A 14,151-nucleotide genomic window follows, 5' to 3' on the forward strand; every position below is an offset into this window, starting at 1 on the left:
CCCTTAGCAAAGCCAGCACTTGAAGGAGGAGGAAGGGGCTTCTGTGCAGACTGACCCACGGGGCTGCTCCGCCCGGGACCTCCTCCAGGGCAGGACCCACATTGGCTCCTGAGGGCGGAGCCCAAAAGCCTTTCAACTCCAGACCTCAGGCCACAAAGGACCCTGGCATCCATGTCTAGGTCCCTAGCCAGTTCCCAAGTTGGCAATTTTGGAGACAGAGAGACGGGGGAGCCCCTGAAACGGGGGTGAGTCAGTTTCATTCTTCCTTTTCTTTTACAAAACATCATGTTTAGTTACAAGAAATAAAATGAATTACATTCTCATGTGAAAAAATACGACGGTGGAGGAGGTGAGGGAGACACAGGGCCACAGGGCGGCTATTAGGGCAGCACAGCTGCCGTGTTCCTGACGCTTAGGGGGAGAAGGGGCTCATTCTCTCTATGTTAGGTAAGCCCTGCTAGAGCCTGGGGTGTTTCCTTCCAGACCTGCCTCTGCACATTCACACTCCAGCTTCTCTTCAGCTACTTGTCTCGCGCTGACCGTGTGATACCGAGGAGCCAGCACCGGCCCCACCCTGGAAAGCGTGAGTGTCGTCATTTACTTGGCAGACGTTTATTGAGTGCGGCTGCATCCCAGGTACCGGGCACCCGGCACCGAGCTGAGCCCAGACAAAGGAACGGCCTCCTGGGTGCCCCTGGGCGTGGTGAGTCTCAGCTGGAGACCTCGGCTCGGCACGGCCCTCCCGGGGCGCTGCCCGCAGACAGGTGGACAGAGGGGTGTTTTTGGTGTGGTATCTTGCTCCAACGTGGGACTTATTATTCTTGTGAAGGTGGTTCACACAAGGCCGAGTTCTCTGGGGCCAAGAGGACACAGATCAGTGAAACACACTCTGGCCTAGTTAGGGCCAGGCAGATGCATTTCATTCTATGTCTACTTCTCGGGAGGAGCAGAGTTTGTGGATTCAGGTCATCTTACAGGAGGAAAGCAACATCCAGTATTCAGACGCCTAAGATGAGCACCTTGAAATAAAGGCTTCTGTCCTTTTTTTTTTTTGGCTGCACTGCGCAGCATGCAGAACTCACCTGACCAGGGATCGAACCCTCACCCCCCCCGCAGCGCAAGCATGGAATCTTAACCACCGGACCGCCAGAGAAGTCCAAGGCTGCCGTTCTTGTAAAGTGATAAAGGGAGGGCCCACTGGTCTGCTTTGGGCACCTTCCCAAGGTACTCAGTGTGATTACACGCCAAGCTTTTGTCTGGGCACTAAGTTTTAAAAGTCCTCAATTCTGTAACTATCAGGTTGTCCGTCCTCGCATCCTCCCTCCCTCCTTCCGTCTCCCTTCCTCCCTCCCTAGGCGCGGGCCCTGCTCTCCTGTGGACCACTCACCACAGCATCACAAATCAGGTTGCCCATGTTGCATTCTCGAAAGCGGCATGACTGAGTGGTGCCATCCAGATAGACAACTGTTTTCCCCAGTTCCTGGGACGAGTAATTATCTAATTTTATCCGCCATTTGTTAATGTCTGCTTTTATGCTTGGATCTAGAAGAAAACAAACAAATCAGCCTGCAGTTAAAGCCTAAATGGTGGAGAAAGGCTCAAACGTCACTCAGCTCACCTGGCGTGAGTATACAGTTCTTTACTGTATTTGTGTACATTTTGATTTTGACTGGGAAATTTCCTTAGGAACCTCTATTCCGTTTCCTGGGAGTAAGACCCAGCTTGGATCTTAAAGACGTGCCAAGTAAACCAGCATCAACTCGTCACATCTGAATGAGTGTCTGCTGGCCCACCGGGGAGGGCATTAGTGGTGGGGAGACAATGAGAGGCCCAAGGGCTGGTATAAAGGGCGGAGACGTCCGGCTACAGGGTCCCGGCCCCTCCCTCTGGCTGTCGGGAGCTCTGGCTCTCCAGGGCCCCTGGTCACCCGTCCTTCCCTGTCTGATCACGGTAAACAGGAAGGGGCAGGCGAGAGAGAGAAGCACAGGAAGGTGTTCGTGTACACTGTATGAAATGCATGATGTGAAATGTATTTTCATTTTGATTCCCAGCTCAAAAAGTAAGAAAGACACACACGCATTTGATGACCTGAAGCCCATGGAGACTGGGCCGCTTGCCCAGGCACACTGCTCCTGGTGGTGGGGCTGGGTGGAGCCCCGCTCACCCAGCCTGAACCCCTTTGCCCCAACAATCAGCTCTCCTCTGGACATGGGCCCAGAGTGGCTCTCCTGCGCCAGGGTGAAGCTGGAAAAGACACGAGAGGCAGCAACACAGTGTTGATGCTGAGAGGGCTTGGGGCTTTTGCAATTCGTGTGTGTTTTAAATCTCCTTATCCATGAAGAGGGTAGAGTAAACTCAAGGGAGAAGCTCAGGTCTTCAAAAACATCGTCCTGAAACGTTAACCAAAAAAAAAAAAAGGAAAAAAGAAAAGAAAAAAAAATCCAGCCACCAAATCTTTGCATTGGTGGATCACTGCCCTGAGTTTCACGTACCTTCCAGAATGCTGCTGTTGAGAAGGATGGGATTTCCATGTGAAGTGACGACATTTCCTTTTTCATCAAACTCAACCTTCAAATAGCCTAGGTATTTGCCAAAAGCACAGGCCTGGACCACGGGAACCTGCCGTCCGTCATCGGACGTGACTATGAATGGGTACTGCCCCTCTGGCACCTCTTTGGAAGGTGGAGTGCCTGCAATGAAAGATCCAAAGTCGATCAAGTAGGACCTTGTTCACTGACGGCCGGGAGCCTGCAGGCCGCCGGCCAGGTGACTGCGAATTCTGAACTGATGATTTGCCAGCTGCTGCTCTACACAGCTGGTCTTTCAGAGCCCGGCTTGGGCATCTGTCCCTGTTTCCGAATGCCCTTTTGGCACGTGAATCCTTCCATTCTCAACCCAGCAGGGGTTGCTAAGCTCTTGCTAAGTCCTGGGCACCGTGCCTGGTGCTATGTGGCATACAAAGATGCGACGCTGCTAAGACTGTCCCGCCTCCATCCTGACCCCGGCTCCAATCTCACCAGCCAGGTGGAGCAGCCAAGCCACTTCACTTCACTGTGCTTCAGTTTCCCCATCTGTAAAATGGGCAAAATTAACGGGTTATTGCTGCCATCCTGGGCTTGGCAGTGCCAATTTCAAAGCTCTCGGGCGGCGGACTCTTGTGGCTACTGAGTCCTCCCTGGTGGCGGAGTCCTTCTGTGTGGGGGGAACGTGTCACAGTCCCCGGTTTGTCGCTCCGGTGGTGTTGGGGCTCTGCCACGTGCAGAGGGGCGCTCCGGGCAAGAGTGGCGGGGGGGATGGCGGGTGCACAGGCAGGCTGTGGGCAGTGCTGACTCCTGAGGTCCAGTGTCTCACTGTGACCTCTAGAAAGGGTCCGCTCTTCACTGGGCCCAGAAAACCCCATACAATCATGCAAATCAAGCGGTTCAAATATTCGTGTTCACTTTAAGGACACTCGTGAAACTGCCCAGGCCAAAAGCCACCACGTATCTGAAGGATGTCACTTTACAAAAGCAATGTGTGCCATTCCGTCATTTCAATGGTGGAGTTGGTAGGTGCGCCCAGGCCAAACAGTGGGGCCGGACGCAGGGTCGGTGGCCCCCAAAAGGTGCTGAATTGTTACTGCACATGCTCAAAAATGCAGAGGGTAATGCTGAACTTAAGGGCTTAGATGTAGATTCTCTGGTCATTGAGCACATTCAAGTGAACAAAGCCCCCAAGATGCAATGCAGGATTTACAGAGCTTGTGGTCGGATCAACACGAGCTCTCCCTGCCACATTGAGATGATCCTTAGTGAAAAAGAACAGACTGTTACTAAAGCAGAAGAGGAGGTTGCACAGAAGAAAAAGATACCCCAGAAAAAACTGAAGAAACAAAAACTTACTGCCCGGGAATAAATGCTGCAAAAAAAAAAAAAAAAAAAAAATGCAAATAAAAGTAAAAAAGAAAAAAAAAAGGGCAAAATAACAATTCCTATTTCACAGCAATGTTGAGAGGATTAAACAGTTAAACTCTCTTGCTGGGACTTCCCTGGTGGTCCAGTGGCTAAGACTCCGTGCTCCCAATGCAGAGGGCCCGGGGTCTGATCCCTGGGTCAAGGAACTAGATCCCACGTGCCACAACTAAGTGTTCGCATGTCACAACTGAAGATCCCGTATGCCGCAACTAAGACCCGGCACAGCCAAATTAAAACAAAACAAAACAAACTCTCTTGTAGAGTGCCTGGCACATAATAGATACGCAATAAATGTGTATTTCTTTCCCCCATGAGGGAATGGCAACCTCTAGAAACCCTAGACACACGCTCCAGAGCTTAGACTCTTTCATGGAAGATCAGCAGAAATGACAAGAAATTAACACAACATTGTAAATCAACTATACTCAATAAAAAATAGAATGACAAAAGGCCATCCTTAGGTTTTGTTGCTGAGTTCTGTGTCCCCTCGGGTGCCTTGAGGAAGAGCCACATTCACCGGGGCGGCCGACCGGCACACACACTGCCCGCCCCAGCCAGACTGCAGACCTGCCGGGTTCTGCTGAGCTCTGTCTCAAAGGGGAGCCCTGGCGAGAGCCTGGGAGCCACTTATCTCAAAGGGGAGCCAGAGGCTGAGACCCACCCCAGCACGGCCTCCCGGACACACGCCGTGTGAGGGTGGGAGCCCGGCACTCGGAGCATGAGCCCTGGGCTCTGATCACCTGGCACGTTCCAGTGCTGCAGCTGCGCCCCTCCTATGGGTGCCCTGTACTTCCTGTCTCATCTCCAGCGAGAGCAGGATCTCATCTGGGCTGTTCTGAGTCAGAGACTATAGAACAGATACCCTTGACCCACTACTATTTCTCTTACCTCCCTCTGCACACCCACTACCAGTGCTTCCTATTAGATGTTCACTGAGAGCCCGGGGAACTTCAGCTTGTGTTGGTTCCTCATTGGACCAGTTATGAGAGTCAGCCAGGAGCCAGCCCCGGGCTAGATCTCATTTAATCCTCCAGGCATCCCACGAGGCAGCTCCTATTATTATCCCCACACTGTAGACCGGAAGACCAGTTGTCACAGGCATGTGTCCATGGTCACGCAGCTGGTATGTGAAGGAGAGCAGGTTGAAAAGCAGGGCTGTGAGGCACCGGAGCTTATGTTCTCTCCACCACCCAACACAGCCTACGACGTGCTGTTCTCAGAGAGCCTGCAAGAGCTGGTTTCCAAAGGGCACTCACCAAAGCAGGTGCAAGCCCAGGGGCTGCACCTTTGTGCCCCAGGCTGTGTCTGGGCTTCCCTTTTCACTGAAGACATTATGTTGTACACCTGGGTTTATGAAAAACCCAGTCCTGCCTTGCTCCTGAGCCAAAAGCAGCCCCTTTAGCTCAGTAACCACAGAGCAGAAGTGCTGCAAATACCAACATTTCACCAGCAGGAAATATTCATGGCTGTGGCCAATCTTAATTTCCCATTGTCTTGCTTCCTCTGGATAAAGAAGAAAGCCTTGGAATTTTATTTTTACAAAAGCACGGACTTGAGATCCAGTGCAGGCTGTGTCCCATCTCCATTTGCACAGGCTTACGGGTGGCCGGCAGATGGTGGCTGTGACTGTCATAGATGGTCTGATGCATTGCAGAGTAGCATTCCGTTTTGTGGTGGTCCTTCTTGGACAAACTTGGAGCCTGGCCTTTACTTCAGGGGACGGGGATGTGGCAGCCCCCTCACCTTCTCAGCTGGGCACGGTTAGGCAAGGTGGTTCCTCCTCTGAGCCCAGAGAAGCCTGGCAACGTGCAGTTCCCACTATGTCCACAAGGTGGCGCACAACACCTCATCCAGGAGGAACAGGCCCTACATCTGTTTCAGAAAGGGGTCTGGCAGATTCCTGGAAACCCAAGAGAAGGGCAAGCCTGACTTTTTTAGCCTTTATTTTTTCTGCCTTCCATGAATATATCTGAGTTTAAACAGAACATAAAAATTCGGAATCTAACTATGGGGTCAGATGCCTCATCAGATCAGCTTGCTCTTTACAAATAGGAGCTACCAACCCCAGCTCCTGTAGGACAGGGGACTTTCTCCAGTGCTGAAAGGCCTTGATATGCCATTTGTTAGAACAAAAGATGTGTCATGTTCATCTCGGATGGACTTAATCGGGGACAAGGAGGACGTTTCCCACGTGGCTGAGGCAATAGCCAGTCTAGTTTGGCTCCAGTCTGCGTTCCCCACGGCTGGGCCCTCTCTGCTTCCCGTCCACTCGGCAACCCCAGAAAACCACCGGCAGAGAAAGCAATCCAGGGCTTCAGAGTTCCCACAGCACTCTATTCAGCCACAGAGGCTCACGGCCCAGATCGCCTCTCCACACACAGAGCCACATATCTGTCTTCAGAAACGCAGCCTGTCCTCTTGGCAGGGGGAAAATTGTTTACCAGAACTCTATTCCAGCCTTTTGGCAAATAAATCATCTTGGAAGCAAGCCTTGGAGGAGCCAGGAGCTGTGGGCTGACATTTAGAGCTGGTAACTGGGCATTCCCTAGAACGGCGAGGGTGTCTGAGGGAACCGAACAGCAGCCCCTCAGGAATGCGGGCGATCCCAGCGCAGGCCCGGGCAAGTGCCTGCCCCGCTGATACGGAGCAGGGCCCTGTGGGACTCCTGGGCACAAGACTCCTGGCTTGGCACCTGGCAAACAAACGCTGTACTTTCCTTCACTACAACCTGGTGTCAGAGGATTGGCTTTTCGGCATGGCGGGTGAGCAGACCTGTGCTCGGTTGGATAGCAACACTACAATTTTTGACGTGAACATCATAGCCTATCAGACCTACATGATGCGGCCCAGCTTCATCTAGACCCTCCACCCTGCACTTCAGCAATCTGAGTTTCTCCCATTCCTAGACCACACCCGCCTCCAGAGCCATGAATATAGAGTAAGACCTGGAACCAGAGGCCCACAGGCAAATTATTTACATCTTTTTGCTTCAGTGTATTCATCTATAAAAGGAGAAAATAACAATACCTGCCTTAGAGGTTGTTTCGAGAATTAAAGAAGTTAATGCAGCACGTGAAGCCTGACTCAGGTAAATGCTCAGTAAAGGTTAGCGATAATTATTTACCAAGTTACCTCCTGGACGTCTTTCTGATCTTAGCCAAACGTCAGTTCCTCAGGAGAACACTCTCTGATGATTCCCCAGACGTGGTCAGGCCCTCCTATACCTGCTCTCCCAGCATTGTGGACTTCTTCCTTCACAGCATGCTTTGTAATTACATATAATATGATTGATTTCTTTGCATACTTAAAAAAAAAATCTGGGGCTTCCCTGGTGGCACAGTGGTTGAGAGTCCGCCTGCCAATGCAGGGGACACGGGTTCGAGCCCTGGTCTGGGAGGATCCCACATGCCGCGGAGCGGCTAGGCCCGTGAGCCACAATTGCTGAGCCTGCGCGTCTGGAGCCTGTGCTCTGCAACAAGAGAGGCCGCAATAGTGAGAGGCCCGCGCACCGCGATGAAGAGTGGCCCCCACTTGCCGCAACTGGAGAAAGCCCTCGCACAGAAACGAAGACCCAAAAAGACAGCCATAAATAAATAAATTAAAAAAAAAAAATCTGATCAGCATCAGGATCCCTTTCAAGCCAGTAAGTTCCATGAGGGCAGAGGCTGCTGTGTCTCTGGGGCTGGCCCAGCACATAGTAGGTGGTCAATAAATGTTGAATGACTGATTTTAAGTGGTTTAGCCAACAGTTTTCCAGAGATCAGACAAGATTTACATGCCCTTCCTGTGGAGGAATCCATAGGTCAAGAGGAGTCATGCCCCATCCCCAACTCCCCTCCATTCAATTTCCTCAACTAATGAGCTGGGTGGGGCTCATAAAGCTGAATGACCTGCTTGTCGAGAGAATAGGTTTTGGTGCCAGCTCCCTTTTAATCTGGTTTCACAACCTTGGGAGAGACTTTTAACTCCTGGGACCTAAATTTATTTCCTGTACTTGTAAAACAAGAGATTTGATAGTGTTTGACACCAAAAGTGGTTTAATTTTTAAGTTATGAGCATCTTTCACATGCAGGAAGTCTTGTGGCATTGCAAGCCATGAAGTAGGCTGGCCAAGATGCCCTTTTCCCCCCGGGCAGTCAGGCCAGCCGCTGTCAAAAGGTGTTCTGCAACCAGAGGGGTGAGTCACTGCCTCCTCAGCCATCTCTGTACCCAACCCTGATACACAGGCTGTCATGTCTCCTCCAGGGAACTCAAGGGGCCACTGACATTCTCCATATTGGGACTGTGTTCCTCTGTTTTGTACATGCTTTGATATACTGCCCACATTCTGGCTCTTGGACATTCAGTGATGACCGGAAGGTCTAAAAGTGATGATGTATCTTCAAGTGGTACCCAGAGTGGGCACAAACTCTCATGAAGTCCAATCCGGGTTGTCTGCCTGTACCGGGTCCTGACTGGCTGGGGTAAATAAGAGACCCCGGCAGGGTGGGAACGGGTTCACACACATTTCCCTCACTCAACAAACACCTCCAAGCTCCAACAAGTGCCCAGGGTGTGGGACTCCACTGTCCCGTGGAGCCAGGCCTGAGGGCTTCGCTTCATCTTTGTGAGGCCTGGAGAGGCCACTCAATGGGGAAAGAGCAGGGGATGGAGTGATATCCCTGCTGTCCATCACCCTCTTTTCTTCACGGAGGATCTAAGCTGGGGTGACTATCCTTCCAGACACCAGACTTCCCATTCGCTTTTTACATTATAGAACATGGTTTTATATAAAAATTAAAAACAAAATCATAACAATGCAGCCATCCTCTGGCTCCATCACTATGGCCTGTTAAAATACAAAGTCCAAAGGAACTGGCTGGAGAGAGAGAGGCTGATTTTCATCTTAACATGCTTTGTAGTTCCATTTGAAATTAAAAAGGAGGTCCACAGGACCATGAATTGATGTAAACCTGATATTTTTTTTTAGGGAAAATCAGCATTTAGCTGGACAGGGCATTCCAGAGTGGTTCTGTACCCTGGGAAATGCTAGGTGTTTGTATTCAGTGCGGGTCTGAGCTGCTGATTTCCACAAAGCATTAGCTTCGGCCACAGTGGTGAGCACACGATGCACAATTCAAATGGGCTTATCTCAGAACCTGCAGGACTTCTGGTGGGGAAGCCCGAAGCTCTGCTTCACAACATGACAGATGATTTGTAAATTTCCTTTCACGTGAGACGTCAAAACTGACAACCGTATGAGTTTCTAGGCTTGGGGGAAATTAATAAACTGAGGACAAGAGATCTGAGTGAGGCAGAGCCAGGCTGCTTGGGACAAAGCACCGCACTCCCGGTTTCTTACCTTTTAAAGGTAAGAAGATACATTTGGTCATTTGTGTATTTCGCTCAGATTCTCAAACTGAGTATACACCTCTCCTTTTTAAAAAATTTAACACATATATTTATAGGAGTTCAAGTTGTGAAAGTAACCAGATCAGGCCCAAGATGGAGCCACTCATGCTAAGATTCCCATCAGCAAACCAGAACTCAACTGCGCTTCTGCGTGGCTCTCCCAGAACAGGCAGGCCCAGCGCTCCCAGCCCCTCAGGCCCAAGCCGCACAGGATCCAAGACCTCCGTCTGCTCCACAGAAGGGAAGTTAACCGTCAGCAATGCCCAGGGCAACTTCCTCGTTCCTGCTCCCTTTGGTCTCTAAGACCCTCTGGCCTCCTATAGCTCTTCCGAGCCCCCTTTTCTCTGCCAGATGGGACGCTGCTGCACCCATGAATTGCCGAATAGAAGCCTACCGATCAGTAAGTTGTCTGTGGAAAATTTTCTTTTAACAAACTTTAGGATTAATGGTTCAGTTTCTAGGGTTTAGAGAGGTTAAAAAATTTTTTTATCAAAGTAAAACTAGCATGACAATATTTGGCAAATGGAGAAGAAAAATTTAATTGCAGTCCCACCCCGCCATGGCAATAACCAATATAATTTCTGTGAATTAAAAAAAATATATATGTATGAAGAGAACAGACTTGTGGTTGCTAAGGGGGGGGGAGGGAGGGTGTGTGAGGGAAGGATTGGGAGTTTGGGATTAGCAGATGCAAACTAGTGTATATAGAATAGATAAACGAGGTCCTACTGTAGAGCACAGGGAACTATATTCAATATCTTGTGATACACCAAAATGGAAAAGAATATAAAAAAGAGTGTAGATATATGTATAACTGAACCACTTTGCTGTACAGCAGAAATTAACACAACATTGTACATCAAGTATACTTCAATTAAAAAAAATATATGTAGGGCTTCCCTAGTGGCGCAGTAGTTAAGAATCCGCCTGCCAATGCAGGGGACACAGGTTCGAGCCCTGGTCCGGGAAGATCCCACATGCCGTGGGGCAACTAAGCCCGTGTGCCACAACTACTGAGCCTGTGCTCTAGAGCCCGCGAGCCACAAATACTGAGCCCACATGCCACAACTACTGAAGCCCACGTGCCTAGAGCCCATGCTCCACAACAAGAGAAGCCACCGCAATGAGAAGCCCGCGCACCACAACGAAGAGTAGCCCCCGCTCGCTGCAACTAAAGAAAGCCCGGGCGCAGCAACGAAGACCCAACGCAGCCAAAAATAAACAAACAAACAAACAAACAAATAAATAAAATATGTATGCATGGATAGCAAAGAGGGGGAAATGGGTGGCAGAATCCATTCTAGGGAGAAAATCATTTTCTGTCTAGTAAACACCTGTGAGAGGACCAGGGTCCGCCAGCCTTTCCTAATGACGGTCTTGGGTCCCCACACCTCTCCTCCTCCCCTGGGGGAGGTGAGGCAGACCTGCCTGGAAGGACGGGTCCCCGACAACGATGGGGATGGTGGAGCAGGGGTGCACACAAAGAGCTTAATTTTTTGCATAAAAATAGTGGGAGAGGGCTTCCCTGGTGGCGCAGTGGTTGAGAATCTGCCTGCTAATGCAGGGGACACGGGTTCGAGCCCTGGTCTGGGAAGATCCCACATGCCGCGGAGCAACTAGGCCCGTGAGCCACAACTACTGAGCCTGCGCGTCTGGAGCCTGTGCTCCGCAACAAGAGAGGCCACGATAGCGAGAGGCCCGCGCACCGCGATGAGGAGTGGCCCCCGCTTGCCACAACTAGAGAAAGCCCTCGCACAGAAACGAAGACCCAACACAGCCATAAATAAATAAAATAAATAAAATAATAAATAAATAAATAAATAAAAATTAAAAAAAAAATAGTGGGAGAAAACTTGAATTTCAGGGGTAGCCTTGGATCAAGGGGGTGCGGACAGAAGTAACAAGAGGAGAACCCGGAATGGGAGGAGGGCGGGCTGCGGAAGAAAGTCAGCCAGCGAGGCACGCCCTGGGATGGCAGAGACTCGGAAGGCAGGGTCATCCCAGACTGCACAGCGGCGGGTCCCCTGCTGTGCCTGGCCGACTTGGAGGGAAGATGCCTCATGTGGATGGAATTCAGGGAGATCAAGAAGAAAGGGCACTCTTGCATATTTGGGTCTCTGCTGCGTGGACAAGAAGAGGCAAGAACAGAGGGGACACAAGTAAGAATCAGGACCTAGGGGATCAGGAAAAATATAGGCTCCCCAAGGAATGATCAGATTTTGGGGGGAGGGGGGGAGAAGAGCTCCAGTGTTTCCCGAGTGCTGTAGGATAAACAGTCTTTTTATTTATTCAAGGGAGGAGTGACCTCATAAATTAGTTTGGAGTTGTGTCAAGTGACTACAGTCTGGGTAATAAATGTTTGTATAGTTGTAAAAGAAAAAAAATTGTATCTTCCTCTTTTTCATTTAAAATGAAATTGTATACATTTTCCCATGTTGCAGAATATTGGAGAACTGACATATTTTTCTTGGACCCACTATGCTCTGTTCCTATACCACCTCATTTAATCCCTACAACATTCTCTGAGGTAGTCAGAGAATCACTGAATCATTGTAGCGGTTTTTTAAAATAAAAAGCTGAAGCTCAGAGTGGTTAAGTAACATGTCTGAGGTCGGGCAGCCAGTAGTGACCAACCCCGGGGGGAGACTGTGGCCGTCAGAGTCCAAAGCCCTCTCCATGACCCCGTGCTGCTTGTCACAGTGAGGCTGGAAAAATGAGGTCCTTCTTGAAGACCATCAAGGGGCAAAATTAGGGCAACACGAATGGCAGTTCTGGGAAGAGATCTGCCCTGTGGTAGGAGCAGGCTTTGGATTTCACAATATGTAGTCGGTCATCAGCTTACCTGACAACTCAACCCTGCCAAAGGATATGACCCTGTTTTACAGATCATTTGGGGTTTGGCTCACCCCACTTCACCCTGGAAAGCAGTTTCATGAGACGTAACTAAAACTGATCAGTGTTATGTGGCTGCAAAAATCGTTAACCAGAAGGCTCTGGCTTTGCTCCGTGAAGGAAGCTGGTGCTGAGGCTGGGCTATGGCTGGAAGCTGACCGAGGGGTCCTGAGTAGTGACCTCTGGGACAAGTGAGTCCCTGTGCCACCAAGGACATCATCTTTGAAGTTACCGGCCACACCTCTGCCCTTTGGCTGGTTCTCCCAGCTCACTCAATAAACCCACACGTCAGCAATCCTATGGATGCCCAAAGGAAGCGGATCTTTGTTGCAGAGTGTTTCCCTGTCCTGTGGATGTAGTAAATAATAAGACCACTTTCTTGTTCTGAAAGACAAGATTATCTAAACTACAAGAGTGCAAATCAATGGCGAGATGAACAATGATTGCAAACCACAAACAAGTCTTTTGTCCTCCCTCACTTATTCTATCAAAGCAGGGATGGGTCCACCCCTGCACTCGAGTACCAGCCGCTGGCTGCCGTGGGAAGAACAAACACTAAGGTTTCCTGGTTTTATTTATACTTAAACTGTGAACTCCATTTGTTTTGAGAACAAAATACAGTGTTCATTAAAATCATTTATGTTCTCTAAGTCAATGAAAAGGCTTGAATTTCATATTCAAGAAATGTGTGCCAAAATCCAGAAGCAATACAAATGAGGTACTTAATACAAAAAGCTGTTCAAATAAAGAAATCTTACTTAAAAAAAAAATTTTTTTTTTTTTTGGTCACGCCATGCAGCATGTGAGATCTTAGTTCCCTGACCAGGAATCAAACCCGTGCCTCCAGCGGTGGAAGCAGGGAAGCCCTAACCACTGGACCACCTGGGAAGTCCCAAAAGATCTTACTTTTAAAGGAGCTACATCTGTTGGCATTCACTCAACAATCCTGGGCACCCGCCTTCCAGGTGTCAGCTAGAGATGTGGTGGTGAGTCTGTAATGGACGCTCCCAGGCTAAGGAGGAGAAGTGACACCTGCTGGGCTGGGAGGGGAGGAGGGTTCACCAGACCGAGGTTTCCGTGAGGCTGCAGGCCGCCTCGCAGAGGAATAAGGGTGAGAGAGCCTTAAGGAGAGGAGGGAGGTGGGCAGTGGGGCTGTGGGCATGCCGCAATTCAGGACGATGACTAGGTCTCAGTCTGTGGTCCCAGAAGTGAGGTTGCTGAAAAGGAGGTGACAGTCACGAGTTGATAGGATCAAGGGACTCTGAACTCGGGTATTGGCTCCACCATCCATATAGACACTCAGCCAGGATGCAGGCAGCAGCTTGAGTGCAGAGGAAGACAGGACGTTGGGTGCTAAATTCTTGGTGACACTGGGGAGGGGCTTAGGTGACAGTGATAAGGGGGGAGACAGGGCAACCAGGAGGTATGAGCCTCAAAGGAGCTGGAGGTATAAAGAAAGTCACTGCAGTAACCTAAGGAAGTTAGAGAGTATTCTACCAAGAAATGTTTTACTTCCCCAAATTCCCGAAAGTAAGCAATCAGGCTCTTGGCATGGATGCCTTTCTAGGGAGCAGGGTGTTTGAATAGATGGGATCATAGACTTCACACTTGTAACTCCTTAACTGTGCAGATGGAGGAACGGACGTCTACACTCACCAAGGCCACAGCTAACCGATGGGCTTGCATGATCCAAAATTCAGTTACAATAGTGGGAGGCAAACAGAGCGACGGCGTCTCAGGAGCCTGTCTGCCTTCAAGGGTCACACACCGAGGAGAGTCCCCTGGCACACCTGCCACATCTTCCAACCTGCACACAATTTACTACTTTTTTGTCCAAAGGCAACAGCATGGACCAGTTCCTTAACTCTAGGATTTAAATCCTTTAGAAGTCTGCATTCTAGCCCTCATCCTTGCA

At 49.9% G+C, this 14,151-nt stretch overlaps 1 protein-coding gene across 1 annotated transcript in view; it reads right to left on the reverse strand.

Moving 5' to 3' along the window:
- Window positions 1-14,151, reverse strand: part of NT5E (5'-nucleotidase ecto) — a 45,546-nt gene that overhangs the window by 7,625 nt on the left and 23,770 nt on the right. Inside the window, exons 4-5 of the mRNA XM_068551521.1 lie at window positions 2,493-2,690; window positions 1,388-1,542 (exon numbers count right to left, since the gene is read on the reverse strand). Coding sequence (XP_068407622.1) covers window positions 1,388-1,542; window positions 2,493-2,690 — 353 coding nt within the window. The remainder of the gene's footprint in view (window positions 1-1,387; window positions 1,543-2,492; window positions 2,691-14,151) is intronic.

Source organism: Eschrichtius robustus, chromosome 9, assembly GCF_028021215.1.
Source record: "Eschrichtius robustus isolate mEscRob2 chromosome 9, mEscRob2.pri, whole genome shotgun sequence".
Classification (NCBI taxonomy): domain Eukaryota; kingdom Metazoa; phylum Chordata; class Mammalia; order Artiodactyla; family Eschrichtiidae; genus Eschrichtius; species Eschrichtius robustus.